Genomic DNA, 15730 nt, shown 5'->3' with positions numbered 1-15730 from the left:
CAAGTCATCTAACTGTAGGCAGACAACATTAAGAGAGTGCATTTGCATCAGGGGAAAATGTTAAGGCTGCCGCCGTTTGATATTTGTTTGCTCCATTTTTTATTATTTTTTTTTTTTTTGTGAGGGGAAAGTACTGAAGCACATTAATGAAACGGCTCTTGCCTGAGGAGGAGTGTTCATGAGGAACACAAGTGTCTGATATCTACCGCATGCTATTCTGGAATGCAGCCCGGCCACTGCTATAACAGGAGCATTTCACAAGGCACATTTATCATGTAGCGGAGGCAAACGCACACTCATATATATTTTTTAAGTGTGGATGAGTGATGTAAAATCAACATGTCCAGTGGATGCTACAGCTTTATAAATACAACCCTATGACCATATATGTATGTGCCAGTCAGTATAGATCTAGATGTGATGCTTCAGTGTTCTGCAGATTACACGGCTGCCCTATAAAAAGCACTGTATGTGTGTGCGCGTATACCTGTGTGTGTGTGTGTGTGTGTGTGTGTGTGTGTGTGTGTGTACGTGTGTGTGTGTGTGTGTGTGTGTACGTGTGTGTGTGTACGTGTGTGTGTACGTGTGTGTGTGTGTGTGTGTGTGTGTGTGTGTGTGTGTGTGCGTGTGTGCGTGTGTGCGTGTGTACGTGTGTGCGTATGAGTGTGTGTCAATGTGAATTGTTTTGGGCAATGTCATTTTAGCATCCTCAGAGTTTAGGTTGGATGTTGTCATTGTTCCGGGTGTTTCCATTCAGAAGCGGTGTATGCAGAGCACCAAAGAGTTTACGGAGAGTCCATCTGTAGCCTGGTTTCCCGTGGTGCTGTCGCCATTTCCCTTTCTCTTTTTCCCCAGTTGCAGCCACTAATGTTGCAGTGTGCTGACGAACCACCCCCACTCCCCGGCCCTTCCCCCTCACTTTACATATCAGATCTTCTACAGCAGCTTAGGGAGACGACTTTTGAAGAGAGACAATGAAGATGCTCTCTCTCTTTCTCTCTCTCTCTCTCTTTCTCTCTTTCTCTCTTTCTCTCTCTCTCTATCTCTCTATCTCTTCCTCTTCCTCCCTCTTTCTTTTACTCGATTTCTCTGTGCCCCTTTATCTTTCTCGCTCTCTCCCTCTCTCTCTTTCTCTCCTGCTTCCTCTCTGTCTCTCTATCTCTCCCACGCTTGATGCAGGCTGAGTTGAATCATACGAGAGAGTGGGTGGGAATGTGAAGACACATTCTGATGTTTCCCATGCGGACAGGAGGACGGGAGGATGCTGCCTCCGGCAAATTTCACTGACAGTTTTTTTTCTCTCTCTCTCTTCCTTTTTGTCTCTCTTTTTCTGCTGCCTTTTTCCCCCTCTTTTTAATTTGGCTCTCTGATGTATAATGCATTTCTGGGCTGCCGTTGTGACATCATCACTTCAGCCTCCTTCTAATTCTCACGTGTTTCTGAGATCTCACCCTCACCAGTCATATCAAAGCAATCACCAAAACAAGCTTCTATCATCTAAAAAATATAGCCAGAAGCATCCATGTTTTTATCTTCCGTAGGGTGGACTACTCTTATAGTCTCTTAACTAGTCTGCCCTAAAAGACCCCTTAAACAGCAGCTGCAGGCAGTCAAAATGCTGCTGCTAGAATTGTATCCGCGACCAAGAGAACAGAGCTCATTACTCCAGTGCTAAAATCTTTACACTGGCTTCCATTTAGTTACAGAATAGATTTTAAAGTGCTGCTACCAGTCTATAAATCACTGAATGGTTTGGGCCCAGAATATATATCTGGCATGTTTAAAGAATATAAACCGAGTAGGGCTCCTAGATCTATGGACTGAGATCAGCTAGTAGAGCCCAGATTCCAAACTAAACATGCTGAAGCATCATTTGGCTGTTATGCTGCATGCAACTGGAACAAACTACCAGAGGATCTTAGATGTGCCCTAAATGTAGCAATTTTGAAATCCCTGTTAAAATCATTTCTCTTTTCATGTGCCTATGATTGAGCTCTAACTTGTTCTCCATTCTTACTGCACTTTAATTCTGGAAGTGTACCCCTAGTAATTCCCGATGGGGAAGTGACATCACGTTCTTCAACTCCTCTGTCAAGCTCTAGTGTGGACCCATCCGTTACCGACAGAACCCTATCAAAGGTTCTATTGGGGCTTTTGCTCTAAAGTTCTCTATCCAGTGTTCCAAAAGAGATAGACACACAGGCAGGGCTACTTCCAATTGTGGTTTTATTCTAATTAATGTACTTTCTACTCTCTTTTAAATTGTTGATATTTTTAATACTTTTATTGTTTCTTCACTCTTAAGCAGTTTCTTTATTTTCGTGTTCCTTTTGCTTGTATTTATGTAAAGCTCATGTTTGACATGTGCTATATAAATATAGTGTATATATGTATATACAGTATGCCTTGCCTTTTCATTTTAAAACCCTATATGTGACACTCGTCAGGTTGATGATTGAAAGACTAAGAAAGACTGCCAAGAGGTCATACTGTGAAAATGAAAGGTTTCTGTTCTCTGGCCTACAGTAATAGCTGTGCATTCGAAATCTGCGTTCTGCACAGCACAGAAGGGAGCTCTACTCCATGGCGCTGTATAAGCAGTAGTTAATCACCACTGCCCATCACATGTCTGAGCCAAGCACCTGTTCTTGGAAGGGCAGTGGAGCAGCGTGTGTTCTTGATCAAGTACTGTTCAAATTGCATGTATACGTATGTAATCCCATGGAAACTGGGTCACTGTAAAAAGTCAGGGAAAGCCACTGCAGGCAGATATGGCAACTATTCTTTGGGTTTTTGAGTAAACCAATGGACACGCATAGTGCTTAGATTTCATGGCAGTCTCATTTTTTTTTGAGACCTCCTCCGCATAGATTGTCCTCATTGCCATGCAGGACATTAAACTGAGTTTCCGAGGCATTTCTGCTCTCCCCTCTTTTTTTTTTATTTAATCACCAATTAAATCTCCTGTCACTGAGCCTACACCCTCCCAGTGTCTGTCAGAGGTTCTTCCGGCCTGGCCCTGCCATATCACCAGGGGAGTGCGGTGGCAGTGTGTGTGTGTGTGTGTGTGTGTGTGTGTGTGTGTGTGTGTGTGAGAGTGTGTGTGCGTGCGTGCGTGCGTGCGTGCATGCGTGTGTGTGTGTGTGTGTGTGTGTGTGTGTGTGTGTGTGAGTGTGTGTGTGTGACTGCCCTCTCCCTGACACGCACAGCATGCCGCACCGCCGGCCCCCCAAAAAAACAGCGATGAGCGAAAGAAGGACTAGCGGGGCCGTCGGAGAGGAGGAGAGGAGGAGGCACTGCAGCAGCATGGCATCCCCTCGCTCCTTTCACTGCAGTAGATTGTGGAGCTGTCAGCGGAGGGGGGGGGGGGGGCGTGCCCATAGACACACACACACACACACACACACACACACACACACACACATCGAGGGGTTAGTGTGACTGTCTGTAGTTTGATCGTCACACGCTGCACACAAATAGCATCACTTCCTCCCCCACTTTGCCCTTTCATACTCTTCCTGCCCCTGCGACTGAGTAACCGCGAGGCCCACTGAGACCTCCTCACTCTTCGTGCACGAGGTACGTGGGCTTTTCCTGGGAAAGTGTGTTGTCAGACTCTGGCAGTTTTTCAAACGGCGCTGTATTGATGTGTGCGTCTATTTTTTTCCCCAAGCCGTGTGAAGACCTCTCCTGGTATAACCAGACCCAAATTCACACAAACACACACACACACACACACACACACACACACACACACACACACACACTTTGTGAATAGGGTCTGGCCTCGCTCCATTGGGGATTGTTTCTAGTCATCGCATCCAATTGGGCGTAGACTTTGGGTTTGTTTCGATACCATTGGACCAGCCTTTAACCAAATGGCATTGACCACTATGGGTTTGCTCGACCCCCCAGTGCCCAGCAGTTTGTCTTTGACTTTTATGTTAATATATTCTGAAACACGAGGTCAAGGCTCTCGGTATCTAAACAGATCATGTAGTGATATCATCATGCAAATGCATATTAATACATGTTATGAACCCTAAGTGTGGGCTGGGTGGGCCAATCCCTCGCTCAGAGGATGTACTGGATTACTGAAACATTGAGAATAAGTGGATACCATGTCCGGTGGAAACTCGCTATCGATGGTCTATGCTCCACCATGAAGTGAGAAGGTAATGAACCCTAAGTCTGCCTTCACTCCTAAACATTAACCAATAGTACATCCCTTCCCAATATGTACTAATAAATGGTCACTCGATATATCAATGAAGTAATCAAGTTATAAAGTCATCAAATACTTAATAAAACGTTGGGTCAAAGCAGGTAATCAGCGAGTGAGTGAAATTGTATCTGGATCTGTATTGCCCTTTTCTGGCAGTGATCTCTACTGGGGTTTGACTATATGGCTACGAGCACTGTCTGCCTTTCAATCATATCCATTTGTTTTGATGTCGTTTGTTTGTACAGCAGGGGTGTACTGTTTATGCATGGAAGTGTGTGTGTGTTTTCGTGTGTGTGTGTGTGTGTCTGTGTGTGTGTGTGTGTGTGTGTGTGTGTGTGTGTGTGTGTGTGTGTGTGTTCATGTGTGCTTGTGTGTTCATGTGTGCTTTTAATCAATGCTAATGATCTTTACCCCACACACAGCTTGATCTGATTGATTTGAAGTAAGTAACGGATTGGCTGCTGTGGTACCATCTCAGTCATCGGCTGATTGGAGGAATGGTCCTTGTAGCACACACAAATGCTTCCCCATCAGTCCTCTCTCCACCCTCCTGAAATAGACCAGTCATCAAGGCCAATTAGTGCTATATCTACACGAGGCACACATACCTTTTGTTAATGCATTCTGTTGTTGAACTGCATATGCGGTGGGTGTCTGTGGGTGGATAAAGTGACATGTATGATATGTGAATGTGCCAAGCAATGGGTGAATTAGTTGTTTGGCGGGGAGAAGACAGGCCCCTCCTCCAAACACAGACGTACACACTCTACATGTGCCCTGATTGGTCATACCCGTAGGGTTGTTGGTTGCTAAGCATCTTAAGGTCCTGAGGCTGGTAGCCATTTGGGAAGCCAGCAAAATGTAATGAATGTAGTCAGGACCAAAGTGGCATCATGTCTGTTTATATTGGCACTATAAATCTTTGCAACAGCAGCAGCAGTTGTTTATTGCATTGTCATAACCATCCTCATCAGCTGACAACTGTGGGACCACCATTTATTAAAAAAAATGTAAAAGGGGAAAAAAAGAAATTAGCCCAAATGTAATCATCGTTATCTTAAGCATTTACTTTGTAGCACTTCTCAAGCTGAGTTTGCCCTTTTTTTAATGAGCCCACCATTACCCCTCCTGATAAAATATTCAGCGCCGTCCTCCTTTCCTGTGGGGTTGGCCTTACTATTCACTGACTCAGCAGCGCTGATCCACTCATGCAGTGGGAGCAGCGAGACAGCCGTAGGTTTTGGAGGGGAGAACCTCAAAGATGGCAAAATCAATGGCGAATAAAGATAAGAGCCCTGACACGCAAAGCACACCACCACCAAACCACATCTCGTTCTCTTTTCTTCTTTTTCTTTTGAGAGAATCTTGTCAATTTCAATCAGCCCCGTCTGTGCTAATCCGTAAAAACCTGTCCCAAAATATTTAAAGCAACTAAACACTGGTTGGAGACATTCATTTTAGTACATCTGAAAGCATTCACTGTTTTGATAGCAGGTAAATAATAGATTTTCCCTAGGTTACCTCGTAAGCTCTTCCGTAGCTGTCCTACAGAAGCAGTCATCTCTGAAAATCTAGTATAAAATCTAGTATACTATATAGTTATAAGATTTCAAATACAATTCAGTTTATTTTCTCAATCTATATTGTCCTTTGGGCTAGTCTGTCTGTAAAGGCATCTACGGTTTGTGTATACTGTGTGTGTGTGTGTGGCTGTTTGTGTATTAATTATAAATGATATGTATGTATTTTTGTGCTTAACTGCTGCACGTGGCATTGTGTCCGAGTGTGTTTCATATGCAGTGTACCACAAACAACAAGTGTGCTTTCTCTTCTAGTGCATTGTAGTGCGCAAGCGGAGTTGGCTGGTATGTTTTAGTTTTGAGATGGCCATATCGCAAGGAGACACACGCAAGCTGTTGCCGAAATGGAACATAAATGTTTCTAGCAAGGTTGTTGCTATTTTTGTAAAAGCCATCTGTTTCTATGATGGCGACCCAAGCCCACTGCACCCCCCCCACCACCACCACTGCCCACCAGTATCCCTTATTTTCTGAAGACTCACACTGGGCATGTTCTGGATCCTGCTCGCGTCCATGTTTCTTTCTGTTCTGTTCTCTTTTTTTTTTTGGTGTGTATGGCTAGGATGCTGTCAGCCCTCCTGTTTGAAATGAACGCTGTCAATGTTTGTGTGCGGCAGATTAATGCCTTCAACTCTGGAGCGGAGAGTCCTTCAGCTGTGGGGGAGATTGCAGTGCGGACACCATCATGCCACGCTCAGTGCTATTTTAGAGGCAGCAAAAGCATCTGCAAGCGCTCGAACACGACAATGTGAAAAGGCCCCCACGTCATACAGCCCTTCTCAAAATGCAGTGAGCCAAGGACAACAGTGAGGCTTCTCAGTTTTACTGCATTAGTGTTTTTGTGGACAGCAGAATATTACCTCGAGCATATGGAGTGAAGAAATTGAATGTGGAATTATCTGCACTCCAATCCACTGTTGTTTGATAGAGTAGCAAACATCATTGATGTATGTGGAAGGTCATAATGTAAGGTACATAATACAGTATGTGTACCAATGTTTTCATATGGTGACTTCTGTTACCAAAACGGTTATCGCTGAAATGATGAGATAGATGTAGCAAAGGCCAGAGTTATTTATTTGTAAAAGCCAAAGCACACTGATGATTGTTGAAGGTAACAGTCAAGAATCATCATAACTGGCATTTTACCCTTGAGACAAGGGGCTTGGCAAACTTGTCAAAGTCCTTAATAGGGTCACAGCCACAAGTCTTTGCCATTGCTCCATGATACTTGAAGCCCTTTGATACTCGAAGCACTTTGGAGGTGTTCTGTTTGATTGCAGATGAAATAGGGTCACACAATCCAGAACCACTATGCATGGATACAAAAGCAGCATGCTTCTGATGGCATGTAAGAAATTTCAGAATGCAATAACATTTGACTGTCTTCCATGGACCAAGGCAGCCTATCTGACTGGAGCACAAGCCAGATTCCCTCGGGGAAGGATGCACATGAAAATCAGATCAAACTGACAGCCAAAGCCTCTTACCGCTTCTTTGCTGCCAGTTACACACACACACACACACACACACACACCACATACACACACCACATACACACACACACACACCACAGAGGGAGAGAACAAGAGCGAGAGAAGGTATCTATTCAAAGTTGGTTTATTTCAGGGTTTTCAGGCAGCCTGAAAACAAAGACTTTTTTGAGTCTCTGAGATGCACAATATGCACGGATTGGATTCCAGGACTCAGACAGGACATGAAAGGATATCTCTCTCTCTCTCTAACCAATTATGCAAGGCCTGATTCAAGACCTCCAGTGTTCCAAGGTATGTTTTTGCTGCCCATTTTAGGTACTATAGCTTGGCAGATAGTCACTGATCATAACAAGGTCACCATCAGGCCAATGATCAGTGTATGTAATGTAATGAAATTGAACATCTTATTTTCAAAATCATTAATATAGTACAGATTTGAGTTATCCCTCTGCATTATCGTGCCTTGTTTTAATGCAAACCGGGTACTAAATGAAAGATTTTTTTTAGGGACAATATGTCCAAATCTCACCAGACCGTGTGTTAATTATTGGATTCATTTTCTTTTTCCCTGCGGGTTAATTGATTGTGCCCGGACTGCTTGTAATGGCTAAAATGGGTAATTGAGTTCTCCTCAAACCCAAGGCTATCCCACTGACCCTCCTCTTCAGTGCTCCATCAATTAAACCCACCAGCTATGTGTTACTATTACATGGCAGTAAATGCTGCGCTATGTGGGATATCCACACCTATCCAGCAGCCTTGCACCAAAGCTCTCCCCCTGTCAAGCCCTCGTGTCCATTCTTGTGATAAATTACAGACAGATGGTTCCAGTATTCACTCTTTGCACTAGCAGTAGGATGAAGATATAGTATCTGAGGGCCAAAGACATCTTTGAGGCTGTCAGGAACTAAAGGAGGGGGAGCAGGCAGGGGGAAGCAGCAGGTGGAGAGAGGGTTGGGTGAGATAAAGCAGCTCATTATGAACAGCGAGGTCAATGGACTTCCCAGGGACTCACATCAGTCATGACAAGAAAAGACCTGTGATAGATGAACACCGTTTAAGAATGTGCCACCGAAGACAGTTCATGTCAGTTCTTGGTCATTTTTTCTTTTTAGTTAGAGTTATCTATCTAGATTTGCGCCGTATCAATCTTTTTTAGTGCTATAGATTATTATTTTTCTATCTTTTTGCCGAAAAACAGCTGTAGTGGTTATAATATGCCATTTCAGGCTTTGTTTTGAAAGAAGGCTAGTCTCTAGGGACGTTCATGAATTATTCAAATTCATTAAAGTGCTTCATTTTGGGTAGTTTGTTCAGAGATTGCGGTGTTCAGTTCAAGTGAAATTGAAAATCAGCTGCAAGAATGGTTTCCATCACACGCATTAATATTAACCGTATCCTAGTATATTTTAACCTTTGCTTTTAGGCCCTCCCAGCTCTTCAGCTCTTCAGCTCTGCTGGATGCGATAGGCACTATGGGTTTCTTTGTAAAGAAAGAATGTAATTTGAATCACTAAAACTGTCCGTGTATCAGAGGAGTGTCGCAGGAATGTTATAGTCCTGTAGTGTTTGATTGCTATCAGGAGAAATATATTAACAACCGACAACAAACAGTGTAGATTACAATCAAACCCTGAAGAGTATTAGTATTTCAAAATGGTGTCATTTTACTCACCCAAATTATTTTGTTGAAAAATATACAGTATTTTACGCCGAAGCATTATTGTAAATGCAAATAGCCAGAATCCAGGCGCTCAGCTTAGTTTACAGTAAGAACAAAGTAGCTGGTGGCTGCACACCATAAAAGCATGGAAACACAGGAGTGTAAGCAGAAATGTTGAGATCTGATCAAAGCCATTATGCACTCAGTCTAGCATTGGAGGTGACTTCCCTGACGGGTCGCTGTGATGATGTATAAAAATAGAGAGAACATCTCACTCCCTTTCTCTCACTTTCATGTGTTTTTAGCAGTCTATCTGTCGATAGAACACTCTGGAAGCCATATTATATCCATGTCAAATGCTTCACTCATTTGTTCAGTGTTGTTATGTTTTCTGAGGTTTGTGTGTGTTTTGTTCATAAAACTGTCTATAACTCTGGATATCATGGACGTTAACAAGCTGTTGAAGACTTTCATGGAAGAGATGGCTGTTTTGATCAGCTAATCTTTTCTCGTGTAAAATTAGACAGGATCTCCTCGCTAACATGTTTAGTGTCGATACAACTGGAAACACATCTCAGGTATTGGGTAGATTGTGACATCTACGCAATCAGTGAATTATTATTTTTACAATTAGTATTTTCTACAAATAATTTCACTTCATATTAGCCTGTTTACTGTGAGACTCACACTTTTGCTTGGCCATTCAGGTTGTCCTCACAATCATTTTCACCAATAGCTCATCAAAGCGTTGTCATTATTTTAGAGCTTCACATTTTTGTGTTCCCTCTGCTGCTTGAATCAACAGGTTTAACAGTGTATTTGTGTGTGTTAAGTTCTTCACACACCAGGCCCAAATGGAGCAAATCAAGGCCAACTTGCTTTAGTAGTTGAACTCTAGGATCCTACTTTCATGATCACTAAATGCCCCACCGCCACAGGGATGTACGTACCTACTCCCTATAACTAGATGAGAACTGTTGTGACCGATATTGTCATTTTTAGACAAGAAACAGATAGAGACTTTAGAGACTTTCAGCAGTTACTTACCCAATCAGAACAAGTTAACCAGATTACTGACGTATTGCTTAATTATTCTAAGCTTGGTAATGCAGCTTTGGTCATATTTTAACAGCTTCTTGCCATAACTCAAATCTCCATATCAAATCTGAGGCAATTTTAACACCCCATCTGTTTCCCCATTTGAATGGTGAAGCGTAGAATCGTGAATCCATTATATATCAATAGAGGATTTACATGAAACTCTGATGGTGTGGATCTCACACAACAAACTGGCTGAGTGTGACAGGACACAGACACCTGGGAGCACAACTGGCATTGTACTGTATCCTTTCGTGCCGTACTGCACTGCGACAGGCAATGGAAAAATGGTTCATAAGTCCTGTTTTGAAAAATGCAATCAAAAAGTTTAATAATAGCCACTGGTGCAAGATGTCTGTTCTTTGTAGTTATCCTAGTGTAGAGCTATATGAAATGTGTAGGACTAGGTTATGAAATGTTTAGAACTAGGTTATGAAATGTTGAGCTGTTGTGTTAGCATGGATACAAACACACCTGTGACAATGTAGGCATTCTTGATTAATGTCTCTTACTAAATAATCTCTCGTTTTATTCACAACAAACATGTGAGTTCATACTTTACACCACAATGAGGTCTGTTGCTAATCATGTCGGCAAACGAGCCAAAAGTGTTTCTGCATCATAGCTTACTGTGCTAGTATTAGATAACTAGCCACCCTACTTATATCACAGTGGATTCTGGAATGGATTCGGCCATGATTTGACTCAGATCAGGTGTAACTCTCACTTAAGTCACACTCTTCCTGCAAGAATAAATTATTACCATCTGCTATTGCCAAGCAGGGTAGGACAGCTCTGATAGAAATGAGCTCTACTTATTCAGGTTGCTGTAGGCGGCTGCTTGAAAAAGAGGTTCCTACAGTAATGAGGAATTCTATATGAATGTGAAAGGGAAGAGTGTGTTTTGAACAGCACAGTATATTGCTTCTGTACGTCGACATCTGTAATTTCAATTGGGAAAGAAAAATCTACTTTGCCTTAATAAGCCCCCCCCCCCCATAAATTCTGTATCTACTCTCCCACCTCTCTCTCTCTCTCTCTCTCTCTCTCTCTCTCTCTCTCCCTCTCATTCCCCCTTGTTTCATCTGTATTGCTCTGCCTATGAAGTGACCCTTTTCCCCTCGGAGACCAATTACTCACTCAGCGTAACTGCTCTCATTAATACTTATAAAACAGACAGATGGATATTTGAATGCAAACCTAGTAATTAAACATAGAATTGTTCTCTTCAAGGATCACACCAATTGAAGCAGCTCATCCACCCATTTTGGTTGGCGTTACACACTTTCTGTATATTTTAAAATGGCAATGGCAGACAAAATATCTCTGGATTTCTGGATTGGATCAAATTGAACTATATCTTGACAGACGATGTTCAGACTGTATACACTTGACACACAAGACCTGACATACAGGCATATTGATTGTTCCTGAATTTACATTGAGCTGGATCGGTTTTCATATGTGTTTGTCTTTGAATTGTAATGAATACAGATTGGCCGTGGTCTCTGCATTTTCTTGTTGGTTGCAAAGAAAACGACCCCCCCCCCCCCTCTAAGAGATGACACAGATGTGTCACATCATGTCAGGGGATCCATCACCATTAGCGGGACTAGCTGACATGTGTTGGCTTTCATTAAGGCAGGAAAAATATACATAGATCAATGAAGAAGCAGTCATATCAAAAGCCCTTCCGATTTGATTGGTGCAATGACTCATGTCCTTGTAGAGAAAAATAAACCTCCCCAAGACATGCTTTGTTAGTCAGATTGAACTCAATTTATACTTTTTGATGAGCTTACTTGCACAGCTATTTAATGTGTTTGACCAGCTTTTTTTAGTTTACTGTTTAGTGATCTGTGGAAGTATTAGTAACAGTATTGTGCTCTGTCAGCCTAACCTAATTGTGTTTCCCAATGTGGGCCTACATATGGGAAATGTGCCCAGTATTTTCCAATTGGTCATGGTTTGCTCTCTTTTTTTCACTGTGTTGAGTCGTAAAGGAAGAGGAACATAAAATTGGCAAGTTAATGGAGAGATCTTCATGTGAAGTCTTTGTCAGTTTGCTTATGTATTCTAAACTTTAACCTGCAAAGCTGCGTGCGGGCCTCTAAACAGATCCCACGCACCCGCAGGACTTCATTGTGTCAGAGGCTGCACCTTGTTAGCCGCTTTGGCGCTAGCCGAGCTGTCAGCTTACTGAATGCTAAGCAACCTCCGGAGAGGCCAGAGACTGGCGGCCCGGGCTGACAGAGTCATGCAGTTCCACTCCTGTAAATGAACATCGCAAGCTCCCCCCTTCTTCGGTGCCAGGATATTACACAAGGTGTTCTGCCATCTCCTCTTTTGTACCGTACACTTGGCATCGCTTCGCGTAGCGCTGTAACCCTGCAGCTCACACTGAGATTGGCTCGATCAGCGGAGCGGTGTTCATATTTGCATCCCAACCCTAGTAAGCCATCTTGGAATGTGTGAGAAAAAAAAAGAAATAACCCTCTACCCTAAGGTAGCAATGAGTGTGAATGTGTGAATTGTTGATTTCTATATTGAGGTTGGCTTTCTCTCCTCCTCCTCTTCCTCCCCGTTGCTTTTCCTCTGGCTCTCTGTGTTTGTGAGTGAGTCTGTGCGTGTGTGTGTGTGTGTGTGTGCGTGTGTGTGTGCATGTGTAAGTGTGTGGGTGCGTGTGTGTGCGGGTGTGTGTGTGTGTGTGTGTGTGTGCGTGTGTGTGTGTGTGTGTGTGCTTGTGTGTGTGTGGGTGCGTGTGTGTGTGTGTGTGTGTGTGTGTGTGTGTGTGTGTGTATGTGTCTAAGAAAAAGAGATCAGAGCGGTGGCAATCTGAACAGACGAAGCCCCCTGTACCATTAGCCTGTCACAGCACCCAATAATAACCTCGATAATAACAGGGTCTGCTGCTCTCTCTTTCTCTCCCTCTCTCTCGCTCTCTCTCTCTCTCTCGCTCCATCTTTCTTTCTCACCCTCTCTCTCTCTTTCTCTCTTTCTCTCTCTCTCCCACTCACTCATACACTCTTGCCGTTTCCTGTTGAGATCTCTTCCTGTGTAGTGAGAGTGCTCTTTATCAACGTCACCAAATTAGCAGAGCTGAAAGAGCTTCTGCTGTCTGCAATTATTTTGATTGGGCTATGCAGCGAGATGAATGGGACGGATGCGTGTGCTTTATCAAAGCCGTTGTTTCTTGTGAGGAGAAGAAAAGTGTGCAAATGCAGACTTGTGAAGAGTGGCGAGGTGACATATATATATATATATATATATATATATATATATATATCGAGCTGCTGAGCCCCTGAGCGTCGAGCTTTGAGTCCGAGAGGAGAAGCCTCAGGGATGAAGTCTTCCAAAGAGTGTACCTTTCAGGACACGGATGCCAGAGGTGCCGCTGCTTATGGGCGGGCATGCACAGATGAGCTCCCCCCCTTGGAATGCGGGGGTGATGCTGTCTCGATTGAATACAGAACTGGTAGCACAGAGTAGTTCAGAATAGATTACAGGTTTTTCTAGAGAGTATATAAAAGGACTGTATCTAACTGGTACTGCTACTAACGGGTACATTGTCACATAGCTCAAATAATATTGGCCAACCCCTCGCATTCGAGTATACTGTAGTTGTTTACCATTTAGATGGAGATTTCAGATGAGCAGACTAAAAAGGATCCCCCTTAAAGGATTTAAAGGAGTGATTTATCGAATGATTTATCTATATCTTTTATTTATTGATATTTATTTGTCGTCTGTTTCTTCTTTGTGTAATTATTCATCATTATTAGGTATATTAAGAAAATGTATTAAGCATTAATTGTGATTGATTAATAATTAATTAATGATTAATACACATACAAATGAAGCAAACTACTTGAAGTAGTTTCGATTATAGCAGCCAACGTGCACTTCCCTTATGATAGGTATTTGATTGTAGAACAAGGGACCTGTTGATCATGACCGTGTCTTGCTTCCTCCACTGTCTCCCACCCTCCAGTAGCAGCTGCCTGATCTCCCCGTTTGGACGTTCCCGATCGATGCCCTTGGCCCGCCCTCTCCCTCCGCCCTCGCCGCCATCATGAAAGGGCTGTCCAGCAGCCGCAGCCACCACCACGTGATGGCCTGCGAGCCCTCGTACAACGACGTCATGGGCTACCACGCCGAGCGCAGCAAGCCGTACCTCATCAGCCAGGTGGATGCGCCCCACCCGGCCGACCACCCCTACTACGCCCAGCGCAGCATCACCTCCTCCCCTTACCAGCCCGACTGCGTGGTGCCTTACGGGACCTTCCCCCGCCGCCACTACAGCTCCCACCACGAGCTGAAGGACGAGTGCGCGGCGATGGTCCCTTACACCGGGGGCGGCGGCGGCACGGCAGGGGGGTCGGTCAAGGGCAACCGGATGCCCGTCAACCTGCTGGACCAGTTTGAGCGGCAGATCCCGGTGGTGGCGTCGCGGGACGGCTACCACACGCTGCAGTACAAGCGCACGGCGGCGCTGGAGCAGCGCAGCGACAGCCCCGGCCGCATCCGCCACCTGGTGCACTCGGTGCAGAAGCTCTTCACCAAGTCGCACTCGCTGGAGGGACCCCACCAGGTGCTGCACCACCACTCCAAGGGCAGTGTGAACGGAGGAGGCGGCGGCGGAGGAGGAGGAGGAGGAGGAGGAGGAGGAGGAGGAGGAGGAGGGAGCTGCAAGGTCAGCCCCGACAGCGAGACGCCCACGCTGCGCCAGCGCAAGCGCAGCAAGAGCCGGGAGCGCTGCAAGTCGGCCGAGCCCAAGAACCGCTCGCACGTCCCGGCCTCGGGCTACTGGAGCTCGGACGACAACCTGGAGCGGGACGTGTGCCTCTACCGCAGCCCCACGATGCCCTCGACCGGCGTCATGACCATGGGCCGGCACCCGGACAAGTCGCAGTCGCAGTACTTCATGGAGGCCTACAACACCATCAGCGAGCACACGCTGAAGACGTCGCGCAGCAACAACGACGTGGGCAAGTGCTCGACGTGCGCCGGCAGCGGGCCGCTGGCCGTGGAGGCGGCCCAGCAGCTATTGAAGAAGAGCTCGTGGTCGTCCTCTCTCACGGTGAGCAGAGCCCGCGAAGTCTACCAGAAGGCCTCGGTGGTAAATGTAGATAAGGCGCTAGTGAAAGCCGAGGCTTGTCAGCAGGAGCGCTCTTGCCAATACCTGCAGGTACGCCAAACCTCTTTTTTTTCTCTCCGACAAAAGTTCTCCTCCTCTGCTCCCCCCCGTCTCCCCGCCTGCCCCCGCCTCCCCCTCAACCCCCATGCTCACCTCCAAATCTAATCCTCACCTCCACCTCTTCCCACCCCCACCCACCCCACCCCTCACACTTCCACCGCCACCTCTCCTCCACTACCACCTCTCCTCCGTCTGGAGCAGCCCTCCAGTTTTGAGTTTGAGTTTCTGGAGAGTGAAGTAAGTGCAAAACCATTAGCTGCCTTACTTTCCGGGTTAGTTGACAAGCATTCGGTTTCTTCGGTTTCTTTATTTTGGTTACCTACAAGTTGGTTATTATTTCGTCTTCTGAACCTTCCTTTCTCCCATCTCTTCTATCCTTTTTTTCCTAATTATTGTGTGATTGTTACTGTGTGTTAATGTGCTGTGTTGATGATTAACTTAGTGTGAATTCTTAGTTTGTAGTACTAACTT

The 15730-nt window shown here is 44.9% G+C and overlaps 1 protein-coding gene across 3 annotated transcripts in view; it reads left to right on the top strand.

Moving 5' to 3' along the window:
* Positions 1-15730, top strand: part of dlgap1a (discs, large (Drosophila) homolog-associated protein 1a) — an 82070-nt gene that overhangs the window by 35396 nt on the left and 30944 nt on the right. For 2 of the 3 annotated variants that reach the window (XM_031563023.2, XM_031563021.2), the window contains exon 3: positions 14054-15250. In XM_031563023.2, coding sequence (XP_031418883.1) covers positions 14135-15250 — 1116 coding nt within the window. In that variant the 5' untranslated portion in view covers positions 14054-14134. The remainder of the gene's footprint in view (positions 1-14053; positions 15251-15730) is intronic. The other variant, XM_031563022.2, reaches the window with a different exon arrangement.

Source organism: Clupea harengus, chromosome 25, assembly GCF_900700415.2.
Source record: "Clupea harengus chromosome 25, Ch_v2.0.2, whole genome shotgun sequence".
In the NCBI taxonomy this organism is placed as follows: domain Eukaryota; kingdom Metazoa; phylum Chordata; class Actinopteri; order Clupeiformes; family Clupeidae; genus Clupea; species Clupea harengus.
This window is presented reverse-complemented; position numbering and strand designations above follow the sequence as displayed.